The sequence below is a fragment of the Mauremys mutica genome, chromosome 2 (assembly GCF_020497125.1).
Source record: "Mauremys mutica isolate MM-2020 ecotype Southern chromosome 2, ASM2049712v1, whole genome shotgun sequence".
NCBI classification, from domain to species: Eukaryota; Metazoa; Chordata; order Testudines; family Geoemydidae; genus Mauremys; species Mauremys mutica.
In genome coordinates this window covers 145,213,677-145,238,900 of record NC_059073.1, presented here as the reverse complement: position 1 = coordinate 145,238,900, position 25,224 = coordinate 145,213,677, and the positions used below count along the sequence as shown (strand labels likewise).

General features: G+C 52.6%; 2 protein-coding genes across 3 annotated transcripts in view; both read left to right on the top strand.

Moving 5' to 3' along the window:
• ELMOD3 (ELMO domain containing 3) overlaps positions 1 to 6,590 on the top strand; it is a 72,073-nt gene extending 65,483 nt beyond the window's left edge. The window contains exon 12 of the mRNA XM_045003898.1: positions 6,508 to 6,590. The gene's annotated coding sequence lies outside the window, so the exon portion shown is untranslated. The remainder of the gene's footprint in view (positions 1 to 6,507) is intronic.
• Positions 6,591 to 22,500: 15,910 nt separating this feature from the next.
• ADRA2B (adrenoceptor alpha 2B) overlaps positions 22,501 to 25,224 on the top strand; it is a 115,249-nt gene continuing 112,525 nt past the window's right edge. For both annotated transcript variants that reach the window (XM_045004198.1, XM_045004199.1), the window contains exon 1: positions 22,501 to 24,168. In XM_045004198.1, coding sequence (XP_044860133.1) covers positions 22,862 to 24,168 — 1,307 coding nt within the window. In that variant the 5' untranslated portion in view covers positions 22,501 to 22,861. The remainder of the gene's footprint in view (positions 24,169 to 25,224) is intronic.

Below are 25,224 nucleotides of genomic sequence, written 5' to 3'. Positions count from 1 at the left end.
GCCACCATTTACCAGTGGCTAGAACATCTGCACGGGCACCACGGAGACTAGCCACGCTACTGTTCTAACACGTACACAACCGCCGCCATGCCAGTGCTCTGACAATACCCCACCCTTGCAAACACTGCTACACCTTGATGTAGCTGGAAATAGGTAGCCTCTCAGAAGCAAACTCTTCCCTTCCAGGGCACGTCTGCCGAGATCCTTGCATTCCAACGGAATACACTTACTTGTTGTACATCCCTGGATTCAGTCTATTCATACAGAATGGAAGCGAAGCTCCCTAAATCCACATACATCTAAAGGTCCCAAGCCCATCATGTTGACACAGAGCCTGAGCATTTTCAGGCGATTTGGGAATTACTTCCCAGCGTTCAAAGGGCCCTGCTGAAGAGCAGGGCCTGGGAAGGCGGGGAAGAGATATGGGGCCTGAGAGGTGGCAGCTGGAGGTGGGGGCAAGGTAAGGGATAGGGGAAAGCAATAGCTGAAGAGAAGAGACCTGAGATGCTACGGTAAATAGCTTCCCACTAGGGGCATCCTGCTGTCATGTTTTGGAAGGTAGGGAATTCCTCTTTCAGGAAGTGTTTGATGAGAGAGGACAGTGCATGTGGCGGAAGGAATACAGCCTGAACATTGCACTCGCGCACAGGGCCTGGTGTCAGAAGTGAGTCGGCAGCCGCAGGGACGTGAAATCGGAAACTAAGAACATTGCAAATCAAGCAAACAAACAAAAAACCAGTGACAATAATCCCGGCGCTGTCCCAGATTCCCGTCCCCAAGCAGACAGACACAAACGGGGAGGCATTTAGCCATGGGACATTCTTTTTTAGATCACAACAGGAAATCTACGAAATTGCAACAGGGCTGAATGAAAAGGAAAACAAAATAAGAGCAGTCACGCTATAGCTGCAATGGGTAAAGGCCCCCGCATCTGCCGATAGCACCTGGATATGGCAGCAGCAGAGCGGGAGGACCCATGTACAATCCTAGAATTGTGCCCAAAGTGTTTTCAGCCCACAGAAAATGTCAGATACGAAAGGGATCTTTTCAACAAGTGTAATCAGGAAACTGGAGTAACAATAGATGAGTATATTGCCAAACTGCGCCAAATGGCTGACTCATGTGATTATTGACTCTCATAAGATGAACGAACTCGTGATAGGTTAGTAATGGGGACGAAAGACGCAGGAGTTTGAATGAGAATGCTCAGCGAGCCCACGCTAATGCTACCAAGAGCTGTAGACATGTGCAAAGCTAGTGAACCAGCTCACATCCAAATGCAGCGCATAAGTGGAGCAGGCACAGAGATAATTCACCAACCTGCACAGAGAGAGAGCATGAAAACACAAGGGAAAATATCCCCAAATCCGTATGAAAGCAAATGCATAAACGCAAAGCAGAGGAGATACAACGCAAAGGAAAATCTCGGTGGGAGGGGAAATATGATGCTGGAAAAGGCTCTGCAGCATGTGGGGTCATATGCAATAATTGTGGCAAGAGAAATCATAATGCCAAAGCTTGCAGACCAGAAGAGGAGAGACAAAAATGTACCATATCAAGGAAGCAAGCAGTGACTCAGAAGATGAGATTTTGCACGTATGTGACATTAATGAGGTACAAAACAGCAAATGTAAATGGTTTTTAAAGCTCAGCCTAACATCCAATGCAAAGACAAAGGCAGCAGCACACAAACAGGAACCTGAATGCTAAAGAGACAGTGGAGTATCAGTGAACGTAGGAGGCTACAAAGACTTCTTCAGCATTGTTCAAAGAGAAAATTGCAACCAAGCAAAGCCAAATTAAAATGATCCGGTGGCCCAAGCTTAATACTACCAGGACAATAAGTTACAAGCAGAATACCAAGAAAAAGTATACAGGCTGAAATGTCAGTTTGTACAGACCACATAGAAGCCATTGCTTTCCCCTAAAACAAGTTAATTCATGAACCTACTAACACTAAATCTGGAACAGATGATTCACACAATAAACCCAGAAGCAAAACAAAAAACTTCTCCAGAGCAGACAGTACGCTTCCTGGGCTATGAGTGTTACAGGGAAGCGTCCCTACTCTCATTAGTGCCCTTTCCTCACCAGTTACCTCCCATTCCCTTCTTCCAACCCAATGCATGTCATTCCTCTTCCCCCTTCGCCCCCACCAAATCCCTGTGGTTCTACTTCTGCAACAACCAAAGCTGCTAAAAGATGCATATTATAGCCTTCCTCGAGGTCACAGATGTCTGGCTGGGGAAAGGTGTCCTAGGGCAGGAGGGGATGAGCTGGGGCAGGTCTCATAGAAAATTGGGGTTGGAAGAGACCTCAGGAAGTCATGTAGTCCAACCCCCTGCTCATGGCAGGACTAACACCAGCTAAATCATCCCAGCCAGGGCTTTGTCAAGCCGGGCCTTAAAAACCTCTAAGGAAGAAGATTCCATCACCTCCCTAGGTAACCCATTCCAGTGCTTCACCACCCTCCCAGTGAAATAGTGTTTCCTAATATCCAACCTAGACCTCTCCCACTGCAACTTGAGACCATTGCTCCTTGTTCTGTCATCTGTCACTGAGAACAGTCTAGATCCATCCTCTTTGGAACCTCCTTTCAGGTAGTGGAAAGCAATCCCAGTTCCCTCAGCCTCTCCTCATAAGTCATGTGCTCCAGCCCCCTAATCATTTTTGTTGCCCTCCGCTGGACACTTTCCAATTTTTCCACATCCTTCTTGTAGTGTGGGGCCCAAACCTGGACACAGTGCTCCAGCTGAGGCCTCACCAGTGCTGAATAGAGGGGAATGATCATATCCCTCGATCTGCTGGCAGTGCTCCTACCTATACAGCCCAAAATGCCATTAGCCTTCTTGGCAACAAGGGCACACTGCTGACTCATATCCAGCTTCTCATTCACTGTAACCCCTAGGTCCTTTTCTGCAGCACTGCTGCCTAGCCACTCGGTCTCTAGTCTGTAGCAGTGCATGGGATTCTTCCGTCCGAAGTGCAGGACTCTGAGATACGTGAACGTGTGTGTGTGAAGGAAGTGGGTTTGGGGGATGACAGCAATAGCCCGGGGCAGGCTCTGGGTCTCACGTTAGAGAGACAGCCAACCCGAAAGATATTGGTTTAAAAATAAACGAGTTAACATAGTTCCAGAGGGCCTCCCCCACAGTCACCTTTCATTCCCCTGAGGTCTGCATTTACAATCTCAATTTCCTCCTTAGCCTTGCGCTTGTTGCTGCATGAAAGACCCACAAGAGGGGACCCTGACGGTGTTCAGGGGAGCTGCGACATGGACCTGCCGCAGAGAACGCAACCCAAAAAGACCTCTCCCAGTTGTATGCACCCCGACACTACCATTGTCTGACAGCAGTGGAGTTGTTGGTGCCCCGTGAAAGACGGGGAGCCCAATTCAGCTCTGTCACACCAGTGTAAATCCGGAGTGACTCCGCTGACATTGGGGCTGTTACTCTGGAGAGAGAGGGATGTGGCCTCTTCCTGTCCCAAAATAATCGTCCTCTCAGCCACCATGTGCTGCTGGGAGGGATTTAAAACTTGGTGTCTTTAGGGAACTGTCATGCCCCAGGAAACACAAGGCCAGTTGCATCAACAGCACCTAGACACATCAACTGAAGCAGGACAGCAGCTGAGCGGCTCCCACCAAGCCCTCCTTTGGGAAGGACCTGCCTCTACCCCCACGAGCGCACTCTGCTCCCTTCTCTCAGCTCCACGTCCTCCTGGTGTCCTGGAGCAGGGAAGAGCCATTCTCTCCAGGAGCTGGACATGTCGCTTCCCCTCTCCCAGGAGTGGAGAGGGACACGAGGAAGAGGAGAGCACAGAAGGAGAGGGAGCTCGCTGCTCAGTCCACGGCCCTGGGGAAGAGAGAATTCGTCATGTAGAGAGAGAGACCTGGCAGTAGCCGAGGAGTTTGATTACATCTGACTGCGTATGTAGCTCTGAAATTCTTTACCTTCTTCAATGCCCCTTCCCCACCAGTCACCTCCATTCCCTTCTTCCAACCCAACGTATGTCATTCCTCTTCCTCCTATTCCTCCACCCAATCTCTGTGATTCTGCTTCTGCATCGCCCATTTTCTGTGCTTTCCCTCTCCCCACCGCCTATTTTGATAGTTCAGTCAAGCAATTAAATAAACCAACTCCCTTCACGATGGCTGTCACGAGCTCTTTTGACGTCAGGTTGTGGAACGAAAGTCAGGCTTTGAGATTCCTTAGGAATTTGATCCACTTTATTAATCAAAATAGAATTTAAAAAGAAAATGGGGAATTAGCGAAGCCAGAGCAGAGGTGCTTTTAGGATACTGTCATGAAGTTTAAAAGATTGAGTGTAACACAGAATGTTAACTTCTCAAGAAGGAATGATCCAGTCATTGCGAGCCGTTCTCTTATTCCTTGAATCTAATCACGCAGTAGTGAAATTACCACCAAATTTAACCCCTGGGCTAAACTTTATCCTATGGCTACATCCTAAATTAATCACATAATAATCAAATTACGCTTAGTCGCTATTTGCTGAATGGGCTATTGATCCTAAATATGGATCCTTCACTTGGCAATCCAGTTATGCACCACTCAACTATAGCACTGCCTCCTAGGGTTAAACACCAATCGAGCTATATTCCAATCAGCAATTTGTGGGACTGTATTGGACAGTACGCCCAATGGTAGAGATAAAATTACAGTCTGAGGTTTTAGACAATTAATTACAGAAAAACATCAAGTTAATTTAAAATGGCCTTTCAGGTAGTGAAAATAAATCAGATCTTCATCCTAAAAATACTAAAATCACATGTACTTAACCATGGGCTGCTGATCGTTTACATTTATTTTGATATGTCTTATAGCAGAAATCTGGAATCCTCATCTTAACTTGCTACAAATACTTAAATAACAGGGGTAAAAGTTCAGCAATAGTTATTCCGTTAATCTAAAAAATCATTTCACGTTTTAAGGGACTTGTCACTTTCTGGTGTTGACAAATCATGTGTCTAGGGGCTGGGTACTTTAGCCATTAAGCAGACAGCTTTCTTTGAGTTATCTTTGTAATGCACTTCTTGTTAGAATCATGCTATTCTGAACCAGAATAGCAAGTTATTCCGTCTCAGCGTGTTTCAATCACTCACTGACTTAATATTATTTCTAGACATTTACTGTCAAACTTTTTTTTTTTTTTTTTGCTAGCAAATGCATTTTATCCCAAGAACAGTCACGGAGCTTAGAATGCATATTTTACAATACAAAGTCCTCGGTGGGGTGGTCGCCATCTCCTCAGCTCCTTTTGTGAGCTTCCATCTGCAGGGTGGAAGCCCTTTCTAGAAGTCTCAATTTTTCACTCTCTGATCTTCGGCAGTTTTCCCGTCTTCTTTGAAGCTTTAAGACTCGAGCCGTACAAAGACCAGAAATGAATTAGCCGGTTCTTGTCACTGGGCTTCGGAGCAGAGCCGAAGATAATTAATGAAACGGCAGGGCACAATCGCTGCTCTTTCCCTGCTTCATCTCTGTTGGATTTACCTTTCCTGCGTGCCGTTAAAATCGCCACGAGGAGGAGGAACGACGAGCCCAGATGCCAGGGAGATGGGGTTGGAGAGGAAGATGTTCTGCCACAGCCAAAGCAAGGAATAGGCCATGTTTGCTGCATTCACCCAGGGGGTGGGTTAGGGGATTTGTGAGTCTCCTGCAGGGGCAGACTCTGTGCTAACAATCCCAGCCCAGCTGCATATGGGGTCGGTGAGGGGCTCTACTCCCTGTGACTCATCTGTAACATGGGGGTGGTTCTGCCTTACCCTTCAGGGATATGATGAGGGCACGCAGACTTTAATCCTACATGTGACACGCACATGGTCTTAGCTCCAGGTTATAGAGGTGACACCATCAGCTGCATTGGGTGGGGTGCATCCTCCACTGAGGCAATGATATAGCTTAGAACCTGCCCATGCTGACTGGTCCTAACTACTCCCTGGCCCCTTTCTAGCAGGAATCATCAGTAACAAAGAGGATGAGGATTCTCATGGTGCATCCCGCCTGTGCTCCCACTATCCCAGTTGACTGCCTGGCCCTCCAGTTCTGCCATGGTGTGTCTGACTTACTGACAGGTTTCAGGGTGGTAGCCGTGATAGTCTGTATCACCAAAAAAACCGAGGAGATGCCACAAGTATGCCTCGTTCTTTTGACTTACTGATGGCATCTGTTCTGAGTCCCACACTACACCTCTGGCACCCACGCAAATCCTCTGAGGCTGACACAGCCCAGCAAAGGTGTTTAGCATGATCTGAACTCTTGCCTCTAATACCTGGGCTACTGGCCTCTTTTGTTAAAGGTCTGTGTGTTGGGGGAGGGGGGTAGATATTCAGAAGAATTATGGGCTGTTTGTCTCTGGGAAGGGGTAGGAACAGGCGTCTTTTGTAGAATCGCCAAGTGACAACGGACCTACCCCTGGGATTGCATTATGTTGGTGCGGAGGGGTCACTCCTGTCCTCAGGTACCAGCTGAAATCTGTATCTGTTTGCAGACCCACCTGAAGAGGGGTAATGTTCTGGAAAAGGGGGTGAACAGCAAACAGTGAAGTGGCAAAGTTTGCAGACAATACAAAGTTACTCGAGATAGGTAAGTCCAAGGTAGACTGCGAAGAGTTACAAAGGGATCGCACTAAACTGAGTGACTGGGCAACAAAACGCCAGATGAAATTCAGTGTTGATCAGTGCAAAGTAATGCACATTGGAAAACATAATCCCAACTACACATACACAATGATGGGGTTGACATTAGCTGTTACCACTCAAGAAAGTCATAGTGGATAGTTATCTGAAAACATCTGCCCCGTGTGTACTGCCAATCAAAAAAGTGAACAGAATGTTAGGAACCATTAGGAAAGGGATAGATCATAAACCAGAAAATATCATAGTGCCACTATATAAATCCCTGGTACGACCACACCTTGAATACTGTGTGCAGTTCTGGGCGATCCATCTCAAAAAAGAGATATTTGAATTGGAAAAAAGTACAGAGAAAGGTAACAGAAATGATTATGGTTATGGAACAGCTTCCATATGAGGAGAGATTAATAAGACTGGGACTGTTCAGCTTGGAAAAAGGATGACTAAGGGGGGATATGATAGAGATCTGTAAAATCATGACTGGTGTGAAGAAAGTGAACAAGGAAGTGTTATTTACTCCTTCTCATAACACACAAACCAGAGGTCACCCAATGAAATTAACAGGCAGTAGGTTTAAAGCCAAAAAAAGGAAGTAATTCTTCACACCACCTGTGGAACTCATTGCCAGGGGATGTTGTGAAGGCCAAAAGTATAACTGGGTTCAAAAAAGAATTAGATACATTCCTAGAGGATAGGTCCAGCAATGGCTATTCGCCAAGATGGTCAGGGACACAACCCCATGCTTTGGGTGTCCCTAAAAGTCCCTAAACTGTTAGAAGCTGGGACTTGACAATGGGGGATGGATCACTCAATAAATTGCCCTGTTCTGTTTACTTCATCTGAAGCGTCTGGCACCAGTGTCAGAAAAAAGGATACTGGGATAAATGGACCATTGGTCTGACCCAGTATGGCCAATCTTATGTTCTGATGAGCATGGGTGCTAGGTTTGTATAATTTTTGGTGGTGCCCAGAACGGGTCTAAGCAGAGCTGTCCCATCCATAGGACGGACTGGGACAACCACCCCAGGCCCCACGCCTTGGGGGGCCCCATGCTTCAGGGGGACTTGAGGTCCAGGGCAGCCCGGGGTATTAGCAGGGGGCCTGGCGCCGGCAGCAGCGAGCGATTCGGCCCCAACCCGCCCTCCTCCACCCCGTTGGCTCCTGGCATTGCTCGGGGGAGGGGGTGGATGCCAGAAAGAGGCAGGGTGAGGGTGGGAGTGGGGAGGAAGGAGGGGAATTGGGGGAAAAGGTGGAGCAGGGGTGGGAAGCGGTGGGGCGGAGTGGGCTGGGGATGGGTTGCCTGCTGCTGCCAGTGCCAAGCCCCCTGCTAACCCTCCAGGCCGCCTTGGACCCGCATCCCACTGAAGCGCGGGGGCCCCCCAAAGCACAAGGCCTGGGGTGGTTGTCCCAGTCCATCCTATGGACGAGACGGCTCTGAAAATATAAGCCCAAACATTGGTGGAGCCAGGCCCATGTTCCTGAATATTGGTGGAGCACAGGCACCACGGGCCCGTATAACTCACCACCTGTGCTGATGAGGGTGTAAGAATTAAATTTACTGGCGGGAAATCAAGTTCTTCACCAGCCTGATCTTCCCGGACTCTGTTGCTAGGCCAGTCTAAATCTTCCCTTTTCCCCTGTTGGTGAGTGTGGAGAGCACCACTGACCCTGAAGCAAGGAGCAGGGTTGGCACTGGGTCTGTCTATACTGCAATCCCGGGGTGTAGGTATACCTGAGCTAGCTTGGATCCTAGAGCAGAGATGCCGTGGTAGTGCCGGCTTCGGTGGGGGCCAGCGCCAGGAGTAATTACCCAAGGCACCAGCTGCTCATGCAGATCCCGCACTGAAGTACACACTGCTTCAGCTGCCCTGCGCCAGGACCTGAGCTAGCTAAAGCAGCTTGTCTACTCAAGTTGTAGTCACACCCTGCGATTGCAGGATACACCTGTCTGCAGTCAGGAGGCACAAGGGTCAGCGAGCCGCTTGTCAGTGAGACGAGAGCCATACCAAATGAACCACAGTGTGAAAGGCGGAAGGGTCTTGTTTATGGGGCTGGAGTGTGTCTGGCTCAGACTCTTCAAATGCTCACGGCAAACACAACCTTACACTACCCCGGAGCATCAGTGTTCTGTAGGCTGCAGGCTTGGGTATCGCTCACCGGTCCAGTAGAAACTGGAGGTCTTGATTGCAGGGCAGGGCTGGGGAGACTAGAGAGCTGCCTTGGCTAACATGGCTTTAAACGTCCCTTAACATGCAGATGGCCCGGGAGTCCTCCCTCTCCCAAGGATGCTCTCCCAGGGCAGACGTACAGATGCACCTCGCTGTAATGGAGTGTATATCCCACACTGGCACTGAAAGGGTTAAGGGGAGCTGGCGTGCTCAGTTAAGGCTCTGTTTGCTACCACAGGCTGTGACGGGCCCAATTAAAGAGGGAGCCCCGGGGGAAAGGAGCTGGTGATTATGAAGGGGAGGATTCCGGAGACAAGGGGGCTGCAGGGAAAGAACTGTGTAGTTCCTCTCTGGGCCAGGGAAGGACTTCTGGGCAGCAGAGGAAAGAGGCTCAGGGAACGTCCTTCTTGGGACCCTCTCCTGAGAATCAGTTCTGGTGAAGGGTCAGGAGAGAGACAGAGCAACCAGCGGGTGGAGCTAGCTCCAGTGGTGCGGGTAGGGGCTGGACTTCCAGAGGAGAGCCCTGGGAGGTGTTCGGTTGAGGCGGGGGGGAGCAGGGGAGACTTAAGAGGGAAGAAAGGCCAAGCCCGGGCAGGGCAGAAGTCGGTTTGTTTATATTTCCATTTGGGGGATTCCAAAGGAATGGGAAGTAACTGGCTAGGTACCAGGACAGCTGAAAAGGAGCTGGGGGCTCCTGAGGATCACAAATTGAATAGGAATCAGCACTGTGATTCAGTTGTGAAAAAGGCTAATATTCTGGGGTGTAAAACAGGAATGTTTTATGTAAAATGGGAGGTAAGTGTCCCAGCACGCGTGCAGCCCTGGCTGGAGTAATGTGTCCAATTCTGGGCACCACAGTTTAGGAAAGATGTGGACAAATTGGAGAGAGGCCAGAGGAGAGCAACAAAAATAATGAAGGGTTGAGAAAACCTGACCTCTGAGGAAAGGTTAAAAAATCTGGGCATGTTTAGTCTTGACAAAAGCAGACTGGGGCGGGACCTAATGATAGTCTTCAAATATGTTAAGGACTGTTATAAAGAGATCGGTTGTGCTGTGTCCATGAAGGTAGGACAAGAAGCAATGGGCTTAATCTGCAGTAAGGGAGATTTAGGTTAGATACTAGGAGAAACTTTGTAATTATAAGGGTAGTTAAACTCTGAACTAGGAGAGGAGGCTGTGGCATCACTGTCATGGGAAAGTTTTAAGACCAGGTTGGGCAAACTCGTCTAAATTGACTTGGACCTGCCTCAGCGCAGGGGCCTGGACTTGGTAACCTCTTGAGGTCCCTTCCACCCCTACATTTCTCTGATTCTAGGAGAGCCCCATGAGGCCTGGCTGTGACAGACGGGTGAATGTAGAGCGGCTGGGGAAGGTGGAGGTTGTGGAGCCGGAGAAGAATGCAGGTATGGAGTGGGCCCGAAGGGGCTGTGGTAGGAAGAAGCCCAAGGAGGTAGCGGAGGTGGGTGTGAATAGACAGATCCTGCTGGCTCACTACAGAGCCTTGGGCTGGAACCCAGAGGAGAGGGAGGCCTGGGCTTCCCTGCCAGTCCCCAGGAATCTGGACTGAAGTCCTGACATAAGGACACAGGACAGTTGTTTGTTGGACTCTCTGTTACCCTGGAAGGGGTGGGACTGGACGTGACCTGGCCGGAGAGTTGGCTCGCAAAAAGAGGCAGAGCACTGGAGGGCTGCTAGGCGGGGAGAGCTCGCTATGGTAAGTCCCTTCTATACCCTCATCTGGGGAAAGCACGTTGTTAAGGGTTATGGCTTTACAACTCTTAGCTGGGCATGTGGCAGCATAGGGGAAGCTAACCTGGCAAAACTGACCTCTCTGTCTGCCAGACATTAACCCTGATAAGGAGCTTTATTTTTCCCTATGCAGGTCTCTCGCAACTTACGCGCATTTAACATGCGCGATTTCAGCTTTACGCTGAAAGGCCTGGAGTCTGGGAGGGGGCGTGGCCTCAAGTAGAAGAGGCGTGGCCTCAAGATTTAAAGGTCCTGGGGCACCAGCTGTGGCTGGGAGTCCCAGGGCCTTTAAATCACCCAGGGGGCTCCCAGCTGCAGAGGTGGCTGGTAGCCCCTGGGGCGAACTAAAGGGTCCGAGGCTCCAGCCATGGTGGAGCTCCGGGCCCTTTAAATGCCGGCCCCAGTCCGGCTGCCAAAGCAGCGGGCGGGATTTAAAGGGGTCCTCCGGGCTCCCCCCCCGCAGTGGGAAGCCCCGTGGAGCCCTTTAAATCCCGTCCGCAGCTCCGGCGGCGGGACCGAGGGGCATTTAAAGAGCTCCACCAGGCTCCTCGCAGCGGCGGGAAGCCTGGCAGAGCCCTTTAAATCCCGCCCTCAGCTCCGGCAGCGGGACGGGGGGGGCATTTAAAGGGCTTCACTGGGCTCCCCGCCGCGTGGATCCCTTTAAATGCCCCCCCCGCCCCGCCGCCGGAGCTGCGGGCGGGATTTAAAGGGCTTGGGGTTTTGACTATACGCCGTTTTCGCTTTACGCGATAACCGCGGAACGGAACCCCCGCCTAAGATGCGACAGACCTGTATACACCTCTATCCCAATATAACGCTGTCCTCGGGAGCCAAAAAATCTTACTGCGTTATAGGTGAAACCGTGTTATATTGAACTTGCTTTGATCCACCGGAGTGCGCAGCCCCGCCCCACCTGGAGCACTGCTTTACCGCATTATATCTGAATTCATGTTATATCGGGTCGCGTTATATCGGGGTAGAGGTGTACCTGTGAACGCCACTTGGTGCGGGCCAGTGGAATTTTGCCAGGCTGGGGTTGCCAGGATCAGGGTTGCATCATAGGTCTGTCGCTAGGGTTTGCGTTGCTAACTGCTACATAGGGAGGGATGGTCCATGGGATGTGCACTGAGCGAGGGCCATTTGAAGCGATAATTAGCGTAAGCCATATTAAACTCTACGGCTAACTCTCCAGCTCTACACTGATGATCTTGCAGAGGGTGGATTCTGCTGTTGGGAACCTTTCGATACTTTTTAAAAAATGGCCGTCTGTGCCTCCATGCTTGTGTGATGGGAAATGGAGTGACGCCTAAACTTGTATGGCAGATACCACCACCTGAACCAATGAAGCCAGCTCTGTAGGGCAGTGTGTAGCTTATATGCTCACTGCCCTCTCCTGTAGAGACCAGGTCTTGGCCTTCAGCATTATTGAAGCACCAGCACTAACATCCCATAAAAGGATCGAGTCCCTCTTTCAAGTGACAGGATCCTTGTTGCTGAGACCCTGTTCTGAACCGTGCACATAACAGAGAAGAAAGGGTTATGAGAAAGCGGGCAGAGCAAGACAGTCTATTGGAGGCACTACTCCGGGAGTTAGGAGACCACAGTTTGATTCCTAGCTCTGATAGCAACCTGCTGTGTGACCTTGGGCAAGTCACTTCCCCTTTCTGTGCCTCAGTTTCTCCTCCCACCCTTTGTCTTGTTTATTTAGCTTGTAAGCTTTTCCGGGCAGGGGACTACTTGCTGTGTATGTGTAGTGCCCAGCATAATGGGGCCCTGATTTTAGCTGGAGACTCCAGATGCAACTGTAATAGAAATAAGAGGCTGTGGCAGGGCAGGCATTCCTGTCGCTGGAGTGGGTTGGAACTGCGTGGCAAGTAACAAACGGGAAGCAGAAGCTGAGTCCGTGTTAGCGGGGGGGTGGCCCGAGGAAGTTTAAAGAGACAACGGGAATGACCAGGAGTGGGGCGTTCAGAGCACAGATGAAGGCGTGAGATGTGGTGGCCTTGGTTGGACAAAGCCTGGGGTAAACTTTGCAAAAGCATTTTAGTGATCTGGGAGCATGAATCTCATTGAAAGTCAATGGGACTCAGATGCCTAAGTGACTATGAGCATCTCTGGAGATATTTGAGTAGGTTAGATAAATGTCTATCAGGGATGGTCTAGACAGTATTTGGTCCTGCCATGAGGGCAGGGGACTGGACTCGATGACCTCTCGAGGTCCCTTCTAGTCCTAGAATCTATGAATCTGGGCCTAAGGTATTTAGGTGCACAACTCCCATGAAAGCCATGGGAGTTAGGCACTAAATACCTGCTCTTGAGGTTCTGGCCCTTAAATCACTTGCAAATGAGACATGGGCATTAAGTAATTAGGAAGTTTTACCTCTTGTTTTGATTTGGATTATAGCCCACAGCAAAGGCGACCCCCCCCCAACTGACTCGCTGCCCTCAATTAAAGGTGTGAGATGTAACAAGAACATGAGATTAGCATCCAGACATATCCTGGTCTCCCTGCACAGTGAAAATATACACCCTCTCCCCTACCCTGGGCGGCTGTGGTGGGCGAGAGTGGGAACTGACCTGTACTGGATTCCCCTCTCAGGTCACAGCTATGCCTCCTCTCGCAGGGAAGTGGTTTGGTTTTTGTTTTGGAGGCTGATTCTTTTCAGGGGGAGGCAGAGGAGGCAGTTACCTACGCTCAGATCAGCCACGGGTAATTGCCTTCCTTGGGGCTGTCAAGTGGCGCTGATTTGAGTGCGGGAGATTTTTAACGAACGGGAACAAAAAGCCCCGCTGAAACACGAAGCGCGGGGGTTGGGGGGAGATGCTCCAGACAAACCTCCTCTCCCGCGGCTCCCCGGTGAGGAAGTCTTGGCAGGGAAGAGTGACGGGGTGAGGAGTAGGTGGAACGCTCCAAAAAGGAACAATTCGAGCAATTTCCATCCCAGATGAGAGGCAGCTTCCCTTCCCCTGGGTGCTCGCCACCACACGAAGCGGCACAGGAATATCTGGCATAGACTCCATCCCTCAAGCAGGAGGACAGCCACTGCTCTGATACAGCCCCAGGGCAATGCAGGACACTTACCTGACAAAAAACGGATGCATCCCTATTATTTTTGTTTCCATGGTGCCTAGAAGTATCAACTGAGATTCAGGCCCTCTTGTGCTGGTTGCTGTACAGACATATAGGAAGAGACAGTCCCTGCCCTGCCCCAACGAGCAGGGACAAGATAAAGGAAGGAGCAGTGAACGGGAGGTATCATTATCTCTGTCTTATAGATGAGGTCTAGACCCTGAAAGGTACTTAGGCTCCTAACTTGCACTGACTTCACTTGAGGATTCAGGCCTGTGGCACATAAAACCATAGAATATTAGGGCTGGAAGAGCCCTCAGGAGGTATCTAGTCCAACCCCCTGCTCAAAGCAGGACCAATACCAACTAAATCATCCCAGCCAGGGCTTTGTCAAGCCAGGCCTTAAAAACCTCTAAGAAAGGAGATTCCACCACCTCCCTAGGTAACCCATTCCAGTGCTTCACCACCCTCCTAGTGAAATAGTGTTTCCTAATATCCATCTGGGAGTAGAGTTCAGATCTCCTTAATAGCAACACCATCTGTCTTCTCAAGTACATGGGACCCGTCCCCTTATAGTGGCTGATCCACAGAGGATAAGAGTCTACTGTAGCTACCTGCTAGAGGAGTTATGACTTTACAGAGCTGGTCAGAAAAATGGATTTTCCATCCCACAAAAAATCTGATGTTTTGACTGAAAAAAAAAATTCATCCTCAATTGGGATGAAAAGCCAAAATGTTGAAATTTGGGGAGTGGGGGGATGGGGACAAAATCCTGAAAAGAGAATCATTTTGGGTCTGCTGAAACATTTTGGTGGTGATAAATCAAAATGCAGCATTTTGAATGTTCACCCTTTTTAACTTAAAAAAATTGTACATAAAATAGAGAATTTCAAAACAAGAAGTCTTTTTGGTATGAAAACCCACAACTTGTTGTCAAAATGGGATGTTTAGACATTTTTCAAAACATTTTTTCCAATTTTTGTAAATGAAATTTTGTCAAAATTGTCATGATTCTGTGAAAAAAATTGGTTTAATCAAAATGGCATTTTCCAATGGAAAGCTGTTTTGACAAAAATCTTCTGACAGCTTTATTTCTTTAGCTTAAGTTTTAGAGGTTTGTGCTTTTAGTGTTGGAGTTCCAGGTCCTCTGAGCCTAGACAGACGAGAAAGACAAAGCGTGGGAGAAAGGAAGAATTATGTATCCACATTTTACAGGTGGGGACATGAATTGCTGATAGATTAGAGTCCAGAGATAGATCCAAATCTAAATATGGATTTAGAAGCCTCACATTTAGTATCTGGCTTTGAAAATTATGACCATGTTGCTTACCCTGAAGAGGTCAAGGGCAAAGGTGGAGACATGCTTAATAGTGATCAATTGAGTGCTTTGAATCTATTTAGCTTAACAAAGAGAAGATTAAGGGGCGACTTGGTCACAGTCCATCAGTACCTACATGGGGAACAAATATTTAATACTGGGCTTTTCAATCTAGCAGAGGAAGGTCTAACATGATCCAGTAGCTGGAAGTTGAAGCTAGACAAACTCGGACTGGAAATAAGGTGTAAACTTTTAGCAGTGAGAGTAATTAACCATAGGAACAATTTCCCAAGGGTCACAGTGAAGTCTTCATCACTTGCACTTTTTACAAGCAAGACTGGATGTTTTTCTAACAGATCTGCTCTAGGAATTATTGAGGGGACCTTCTCTGGCCTGTGTGACACAGATCAGACTAGATGATCACAATGGACCTTTCTGGCTTTGGAATCCATGACAGGGGGTTGGGACAGAAGCATTATTCCAGGCGTATGGGGTGAGGCAAAGGAGACGCGGCTGCCTGTAGGAGCAGATGAGCTAGCTTGGCAGAGCAGGGTGGGTGCGAGGGCTCCAGATGAGCTGTAGGCAGGGGCAGAGCTGGGCAGGGCTTTAGAGATGCCGATTCTATGAATGACGCCAGGTTGGTTAAGGGGCCGCCTTCCTCCCTGTTACAGGAGAGCAGTCCAGATCAGCCTGGCCCATCCTCCAAACACCCACCCTTGTCCTCCTTAGTGGCTAGAGAAGGGCAGGGCAAAAGGCTTCTCTGGTGGGGAAACCAGAGCCGGAGCTGCTTGGGCAGGTCCTGGGACACATCTGCTCTTCTAGGGAAGGAGTCATGGAGCATCTCAGGCTGTCCACAGCAAGAGAAAGTAGGATGAACCCTGGTGTAGAGAGGAGACTGGCCAGGAGCCTTAAGGTCTTGGTGGAGGCTGGTCCTTCTCCATCCTTTTCCTGGAGCCAACAAGGTTGCTGGGTGCCAAGTGAGATGGGTATGAAGTAGGGGGAGGGGATGAGTGCTGGAGATAGGGTTGCAGGGGGCTCTATGGTGTTCAGTAACATGGGTAGCTTCCCCACCCCCCAGGAACTGGTCATCATGCCCCTTGTCACCCACCCAGCCACATCAGCACCGGGGATAGGTCTAGGGTAGGGGGCACAGGCCACGTAGGGTTCCCACTAGGCAGAGATTCCCAGAGCTTTTCACTGGGCAGCCCCCTTTGTAGTTCCATGTCCCATGCACGCCCACCTCTTTCTCCCCTCTCCTTCTCAGCCAAGCCCTGCCCCCAAGACCCCTACTTGGCTCTGCCCAGCCCCCTTGCTCTCTCTCCTAGCCTGCTGCTCCCTCAGGCCACGATCCCTACCAGGCTGCGCCTGCTGACTCCATCTGGTGGCTTCAGCTGCTTCCTCCATGTTGCAGCTGCCCACCCACCACTGCTGCCTGTTGCCACCAGCCCAGCATTGGGGGCAAGTGCAAGGTAGCAACAGGTCCTACAGTGGCGGGCTCACTCTCTAATCTTTCCCCTTGTGCACCAGCTGCCTCCTGCTCCTTGGCAAGTAGCAAGGATGTGGGACTGTCCGACTTCACATCAGGTCCTCGTGCGCCCCCTGATAACCTCCCGTGGCTCCCCACAGTTTGAAAACCTGTGCCCGTGGGGATCAAGCCATGGTGCTAACGTAGCTCTGCTGAGCCAAAGGGGAGGAGGGGAGGATACGGGCTACTGCTGATGGAGTGGCTGAGATGAGAATGTCGACCAGGGCTATGTTGATCAGATTACAGGGGACAGAGCCCTGCTCATGATCAGGAAGGGGACGGGTGCTGGCGGCAGGGAAGGAGCTGCCTGTGGACATAGGCAGCAGGTTTGTATAATTTTTGGTGGGGCCCAAAATGGTGGTGCCCCCCCACTCCCGCCCTGTAAGCCGATATAAAATGAAGCTACAACGCGTCAGTGCCACAAGATTACAAGGTTGGAGAAGGGGTAGGGGGTTCCAGGGGCCAGTCAAGGGACAAGGAGCAGGGGGGGTTGGATGGGGCAGAAGTTCGGAGGGGCAGTCAGGGGACAGGCAGCAATTGGATAGGAATGGGAGTCCAGGGGGTTTATCAGGGGACAGGTAGGGGGTGGGGTCCTGGGGGGAAGTTGTGTGGGGTCTCAGGGGGGGGCAGTTGGGGACAAGGAGAAGGGAGGCTTAGATAGGGGCTGGGGTCCCAAGGGGCAGTTAGGGGCAGTTGTCTCGGGAGTGGGTAATGGGGGACAAGGACCAGTGGTGCTTAGATAGGGGGTGGGGGTCCTGGGGGGCAGTTGGGGCAGGGGTCTGGGGAGGGGGCAATCAGCGGCCAGGGGCTGGGATTCAAAGGGCTCTGAGCTGCTGGCAGCCACGGGGAGCCCTGAGCCCTTTAAATCCTAGCCGCCGCGGCTTGGATTCAAAGGGCTCTGGGCTCTCTGCCCCTGCGGGCAGCCCAGAGCCCTCCGATTCCCAGCCGCGGCTGAGATTTAAAGGGCTCTGGGCTCCCCGCGGTTGCAGGCAGCCCGAAGCCCTCTGATTCCCGGCTGCGGCTGAGATTTAAAGGGCTCTGGGCTCCCCGTGGTTGCAGGCAGCCCGGAGCCCTCTGATTCCCGGCTGCGGCTGGGATTTAAAAGGCTCTGGGCTCCCCGCCGCAGCGGGCAGCCCAGAGCCCTCTGATTCCCGGCTGCGGCTGGGATTTAAAAGGCTCTGGGCTCCCCGCTGCTGCCGGCAGCCCAGAGCCCTCTGATTCCCGGCCGCGGCTGGGATTTAAAAGGCTCTGGGCTCCCTGCAGCAGCGGGCAGCCCAGAGCCCTCTGATTCCCAGCCGCGGCTGAGATTTAAAGGGCTCTGGGCTCCCCGCGGTTGCAGGCAGCCCGGAGCCCTCTGATTCCCAGCCGCGGCTGGGATTTAAAGTGCTCTGGGCTCCCTGCCGCAGCGGGCAGCCCAGAGCCCTCTGATTCCCGGCCGCGGCTGGGATTTAAAGGGCTCTGGGCTCCCCGCGGTTGCAGGCAGCCCGGAGCCCTCTGATTCCCAGCCGCGGCTGGGATTTAAAGTGCTCTGGGCTCCCTGCAGCAGCGGGCAGCCCAGAGCCCTCTGATTCCCGGCCGCGGCTGGGATTTAAAGGGCTCTGGGCTCCCCGCGGTTGCAGGCAGCCCGGAGCCCTCTGATTCCCAGCCGCGGCTGAGATTTAAAGGGCTCTGGGCTCCCCGCGGTTGCAGGCAGCCCAGAGCCCTCTGATTCCCGGCCGCGGCTGGGATTTAAAGGGCTCTGGGCTCCCCGCGGTTGCAGGCAGCCCGGAGCCCTCTGATTCCCAGCTGCGGCTGGGATTTAAAAGGCTCTGGGCTCCCCGCCGCAGCGGGCAGCCCAGAGCCCTCTGATTCCCGGTCGCGGCTGGGATTTAAAAGGCTCTGGGCTCCCCACCGCAGCGGGCAGCCCAGAGCCCTCTGATTCCCAGCCGCGGCTGGGATTTAAAAGGCTCTGGGCTCCCTGCAGCAGCGGGCAGCCCAGAGCCCTCTGATTCCCGGCGGCGGCTGGGATTTAAAGGGGCGAAACCTAGCTCCAAATATTGGTGGAGCAGAGCCCCTGATTTTGAATATTCCTGGGGCTTTAGCTCCACGAGCCCATATAAGTTGGCACCCATGCCTGTGGAAGGAAGGGGGATAAGGAAGTATCCCAACCTGCTATGGGAGCAGCTCCTGGGTATGAAATTCTTGGCTTGTGCCTTGTTTTCTCTAGACTCCACTTTTTGGGGGCCTGGAGAACGAAGACGTTTAAGCAGGTGCATCTACAGATTAGAATGGTCACTCAGGGACTTCCCCCCTGCAGTGACTAGCATCCTGCCCTGCCCCCAGCCCTGGTGTCACTGCAATCCCCGGGGGCTGCAAGAAAGTCCTCCATCTCTCTTCCACTGGCTGCACCTAGGGCCTTGCAAAAAGGATCCATTCCTGGAGAGCTCTAAGCAACTCGTGGTGCGGCAGAGGGCGCTCCTGCCCCAGCTCTTCCCGTAGCTCCAGCTCACACAGATTGCTCCTTTAACTTTCTGTGTCCAGAGGCATTGCAATGAAAGGCGCTGGGTGAGGCTTTCAGGAAGCTGCTCCAAGCTGAGCTGGAAAGGGCCATAAGAAAGAAGGGGTGGGGTGAGTGGAGGGAATTAACCTCTGACTAAAGTGCTGGTGGAAGCCTGTGATGAATGAACTGTGTCAGGGCGGCAGGCAAATCCCAGCCCGAGAGTGGAAAGGTGTCTAGACCAAACAGCTGGTCTAAGAGCTCTCCAGTGCCATGTGGCAGCTGGGAAAGAGATGTAGGGGGCGAGCCTGGATTCCTGATGTTCTACCAGGGGACAGCCTGGAGGATCACAGCGGCTTTTAAAATCAGAGTGAATTCTCTCAGGAAAAAATGGGAATAAAACACTGAAAAGATTTTTATAGGTTCAGTTCAATTCCTGCTACAGTGGTCACAGACCGTCCCTATGACATCCCAGAGCAGAGACCCAGTACAAGGCCATGAACCACTTACGTACTGTTTAACCGACCTAAGCCACACATGGGCCATGTGCTGGTCCCACTGCCCAAGGGAGAATTTCACCTTTACCGGGAAGCAAATCGGTACCTAATTGTCCCTGGCTTTGAAAGACCGTAGTGGGCTCTTGCATTAATAGGTAGTGGTGATGTGCAGTCAATACTTTAATATGGGGCTTCCTGTGAAATATACCATGACAACTCCCCCCGCCCCATCCATTCATAGAATCATAGACTATCAGGGTTGGAAGGGACCTCAGGAGGTATCTAGTCCAACCCCCTGCTCAAAGCAGGACCAACCCCAACTAAATCATCCCAGCCAGGGCTTTGTCAAGCCTGACCTTAAAAACCTCTAAGGATGGAGATTCCACCACCTCCCTAGGTAACCCATTCCAGTGCTTCACCACCCTCCTAATGAAATAGTGTTTCCTAATATCCCAGCCTAGACCTCCCGCACTGCAACTTGAGACCATTACTCCTTGTTCTGTCATCTGCCACCATTGAGAACAGCTGAGCTCCGTCCTCTTTGGAACCCCCCTTCAGGTAGTTGAAGGCTGCTGTCAAATCCCCCCTCACTCTTCTCTTCTGCAGACTAAATAACCCCAGGTCCCTCAGCCTCTCCTCGTAAGTCATGTGTTCCAGCCCCCTGATCATTTTTGTTGCCCTCTGCTGGACTCTCTCCAGTTTGTCCACATCCCTTCTGTAGTGGGGGGCCCAAAACTGGATGCAATACTCTGACCATCTAGTCTGATCTCCTGCACAGCACAGGCCAGGAGACTTCCCTGAATTAATTCCTGTCTGAACTAGAGCGGATCTTTGAGAAAAAAAACCCATCTTGATTGAAATGCTGCCAGTGATGGAGAATCATTCTGGGTAAATTGTTCAAGTGGTGAATTACCCATGTGCTGAGTACTTCAGTGGAGCTACACCCATGTACACCAGCGGAGGAGCTGGCCCAATGTGCACAAGTGAAGATGCCCTTAAAACAGTTCATCTCAAAGGAGAGGACGAATGGTCCAGGCTTAAGGCACCAGCCTGTACCATGGGAGGCCTGCATTCAGTTCTCAGCTCTGCTGCAAGCATCCCTGGGCATGTCCCTTAGCCACTCTGGGTCTCACCCCTGTCTGTACAACGGGGATCAGAGCACTGCCCTGCCTCACAGGGACGTGTGAGGATAAAGACATTTACCCACTAATTTGAAGGTGCTCAGATACTAGGATATGGTGGGGGGGGGAGGTGTTAGATAGGAGAGGGGACATTTTGCCAGATCCTGCAGTTTGAAATAATCCCTGCCACTGGGCTCTCACTCTCCATCAGCATCACTGAGAGATAATCGTGTCTGGCTCTCCAATCAAGACAGTTTCCGTAACGCTGTCCTATTCCTGCCCTTTAGCGATGTCTCTTGCAGGCGCCAATGTCAAAAAGTGACTGGGGGGGTGGGGGTTCTGAAGGGGTGGGGTAATGTGATTTCATTGGCAAAGGGAGGGGCTGCAGGAAATATGGGATGCTTGGCTAGCGTTTTGAGAAGGAGCCATCGTAAAGATGTTTACTCTCAAAAAGTACTTAATTCAGTCACGGCGCCCAGAAAATGTTTCCATTCACCGTGAGAACTGGGGCTGGGGTCTGGGGGCAGCTGCCAAGTGCAGGCAAAGCAGAGCTGGTTCTAACCCAGTCCTGGCACTGGCATCATTTAGGGTAACCAAAGAGCTGCTAGAAATCGCTAGAGTGCAGCGGTGCCCCTCATGGGTCCCTGTGCTAGGGGCTGCCGGGGGACGGTGGGGATGGCTCTCTTGGCTCTTCACCAGCTTGGGAGGGAATCCACAACTGAGGAGCTGCAGCTGCTTTCTGTTTTCTCATGTCACTCAGTGGAGGAGGGGCCTTGAAGACTCTGGTCCTTGATTTTAAACGTGAAAGCAGCATGAGTTTGGGTTTTTTTGTTCTTGAGCTACAAGGGCGGGGGGGGGGAGGGAGGAAGAGGGGGCGTTTGAATCAGCCTGGTAACAGTCCGTGTTTGCAACCTTAAGGACATGCCGACCCCACAGTAAAACAGCCAACATCTGCAAAGCCAGCACTGGTACCAGGATCCTTTAAAACACCGGACTCTCCCTCTGGAGCTAAAGGAAGACCCAGTGATGGCGCTGTTCTTTCGAAAGTGCAGCCAGCCATCAGAACACCCCAGGATCATGCACACCCTGCATAGTGCCCAGTCCTGGTCCTGCTGAGCTCAGTGGCAAACATCTCCCATCAGCATGTGCAGGATTGGGACCTTGCCGCCCACTGAAATGGGTGGAAACTGGATTGGTTCCAGCAGGGCCCATCAGTTCTAGGGTTTGTCTCCCAGAAGTGCCTGGAGGGTTTGGATGTGGTCAGAGCTGCATTGTGCCAGGTGCTGCACAGACACAGAGAGATGCTCACACTCTAAATAGACAGGGGCGGGGCATGGGAGACAGGGGCGGTGACTTGTCTCAGCTCACAGGGCAGGGCTGGGAACAGACCCAGGCATCCCATGACCGATCTAGGCCCGGGCCACAGTGCACATGGCTACTCCCCGCTTTGCTTCATTGCAGCCTTTACTATCCTGCCAGCCCGGCTGGCACCTTCCTTTCCAAGGCCAGCGAGTTTCAAGGGGAAGCTGAGGCAGAGGAAAGTCTCTGGGGGGCCACTCAGGGTGGTGGCTTTTACCGCTCACATGGCTTAAAAACGCTTGGCCGGGGTGTCCTCAAACTTTGCAGCAGGGCCCCTCTTTCCCTGCCCCAACCCCCAGGTCTCTGAGCCTAAGCCCTAGCGGGGGCTAAAGGGGGACTTGTGCCGGGCCATGCGTGGAAACGGGAGGATCCCCCCGGAGTCCCTTGTGGCGCATCCAGGGGGCTGGGGGAGGCCGAGCCCCCGGGGCACCGACTTGCAGCGAGGTGGGTGGATCTGGCTGCTCTGCCAAGCGGCGGCAGCTTCCCTCCTCCCCCCGCCTTCTCCCCGCCCCAGCCCTTGTCTCCTCCCTCCTCGCCCCGCTGCCGGTGCCTGCCAAGGGGATGGCGCGGAGCTGCCTGACATCACACGCCGGGGATGGGGGAACGACCACACAGCCCCTGCCGCGGCTGCCTTCAAAAGCGGCGGAGGCGGCTACCGGCTCGTCCCGCAGCCCAGGCAGGCGCAGGGGCCGGCGGGCGAGACTTGGGCAAACTTCTTGCGCGCCGAGGAGCGCGGCCGGCGAGGGAGCGCGCAGCCTGGGGGCTCCCCCGCTGATGCGCCCCGGCCCCGATGGGGGCTTCTGAGCGCGGGGAGCCGAGGCTGCAACCGAGCCCGGAGCGCGGGGCGAGCGGGGCGCTCCCCACCCCTCCCGGATTTGCTCTTTAGAAGCCCCCCCCCGCAGCCTCATTTGGGTGGGCCCCAAGCCATGGACAGCCCCGAGGGCTACTCGGTCCAAGCCACCGCGGCCATCGCTGCCATCATCACCTTCCTCATCCTCTTCACCATCTTTGGCAACGTGCTGGTGATCATCGCCGTGCTCACCAGCCGGTCCCTCAAGGCCCCCCAGAACCTCTTCCTGGTGTCCCTGGCGGCGGCCGACATCCTGGTGGCCACCCTCATCATCCCCTTTTCCCTCGCCAATGAGCTGATGGGCTACTGGCACTTCCGGAAGACCTGGTGCGAGATCTACCTGGCCTTGGACGTTCTCTTCTGCACCTCCTCCATCGTGCACCTCTGTGCCATCAGCCTGGACCGGTACTGGTCCGTCAGCCAGGCCATCGAGTACAACTCCAAGAGGACCCCCAAGAGGATCAAGGGCATCATCCTCATCGTGTGGATGATCGCGGCCTTCATCTCCCTGCCCCCCCTCATCTACAAGGGGAACAAGAAGGACAGCCAGGATGGCAGGCCGCAGTGCAAACTCAACGAGGAGGCGTGGTACATCCTCTCCTCCAGCATCGGCTCCTTCTTTGCCCCCTGCATCATCATGATCCTGGTCTACCTGCGGATTTATTTTATAGCCAAGCACCGGACCCGGCAAGGCTCCAGGGGCAAGAAGCCCAAGGCTGAGAAGAAGGGGACATCTAAGAAAATCACTGGCCCGACCTCTGAGACCTCTCCCCAGCAGCTGGGTGCAAGGGAACCCAATGGGCATCATGTGCCCAATGAGGATAGTGACCAGCCGGCGACCCCTACACTCCCTGCCCACAGGACGTCTCTCCTGAGCCTGGAGGAGCAGCAGGAGGTGCCACCATCTGCCACTAACCCTTGCCAGCCCCAACCGGAGAAGAAAGAGTCTTCTGGCTCCAGTCTGCTGGAGCGCTCCCCGCACTGCAGCCTCAAGCAGCGCAACGGGCACCCCCAGAGCTCTGTCAAGGGCATGGAGACCCTGGCCACTGCCAAGGGGGAGGTGCTGCTGGTGAGGAGGGTGAAGACCCTGAGTGCCAACCCTTGGAAGAGGAAGACCCACCTCAACCGGGAGAAGAGGTTCACCTTCGTCCTAGCCGTGGTAATCGGGGTCTTTGTCCTCTGCTGGTTCCCTTTCTTCTTTCTCTATAGCCTGGGGGCCATCTGCCCAGAACTCTGCAAGGTCCCCAACAGCGTGTTCCAGTTCTTCTTCTGGATTGGCTACTGCAACAGCTCCTTGAACCCTGTGATCTACACCATCTTCAACCAGGACTTCCGCAAGGCCTTCCGCAAGATCCTCTGCAGGCAGGGGACTCAGACTGCCTGGTGAGAGAGCAGAGGGGAGGTGGGAGACTGTAGGTTGAGGTGTGGGGGAGAGGGCGGGGGGGGGGGGATAGTGGCAACATTCCACCGATGCTATTTAAAACACGTCTATTTATTCATCAGCTTTTGTGTTTGCAAAGAGCGGGGATGGGCAGTGGATACAAAAGACTGTTTTAAAGACTGTTTTGGATCAGCCTTTTTATATCTCTCTCTCTATATTTCCTGCAAATGAGTTAAAACCCAGGACCATTTGCCAATGTATTTTCTACCGAGCTGGGGAGCCCTTAATGTGCATGCCATTCATATGGGTGGGATGAGAAAAACTCTCTTCCCACCAACTCTACAGAGGAGAGTGTGTGTGACCTGCCTTCCAGGTAACCACAAGAGAGTCTCCTGCCAGTCTCTTTTCCTTCTTTCTGTCTCCCATTGGAGGTTGGTGTGGTGAGACTCAGAAAGAAATCTGCCCCGGGCCACACTTTCTCTCTGCTTAGGAAGGCAAGGGCCAAATTTGATGCTGGTCACAGCTGCATTGTGCCCTTTTATGCCAGCTGAGTGGTGGGTCGCAAACATACTTGTACAGAGCTCATGTGATCATGGAGGTTTAATGCAGTAAAGGTTTCAGTCTGCATGGGCCAGATTCTGCTCTCGGCTTCACTGGGGTAATTCTTGCTAAATCACAGAGCCAGGGTTCACCGAGTCCTTCATGCTGGGACGAGCCCCCCCCCGCCCATGGAACCCTGCTCCAATGGAGCTGGGATCTAGCTCAGACACGTCTCTCCCATTTAGCAGCATGGGGACGGTGGGGTGGACATCACCCCCGGATTGAGAACCCATGCCCTAGGATTTCTGGGTGACAGTTCCCAGTGTGGGGGCCCTAGTGTGGACAAGGCTCCCGTGACAGCCTGTGCTTTTAACACCGTGTCAGCATGACCTCCTGTGAGCATGGGGTTAAAAGGCCAGTGGCGGCAGGTGCAGTGTCTACGCCAGGACTCCCACTAGTGGAGCTGCTAGCGGGGGGGGGGGGAACTTGGGGAGGGACAAGCTGGTATGGACACAAGG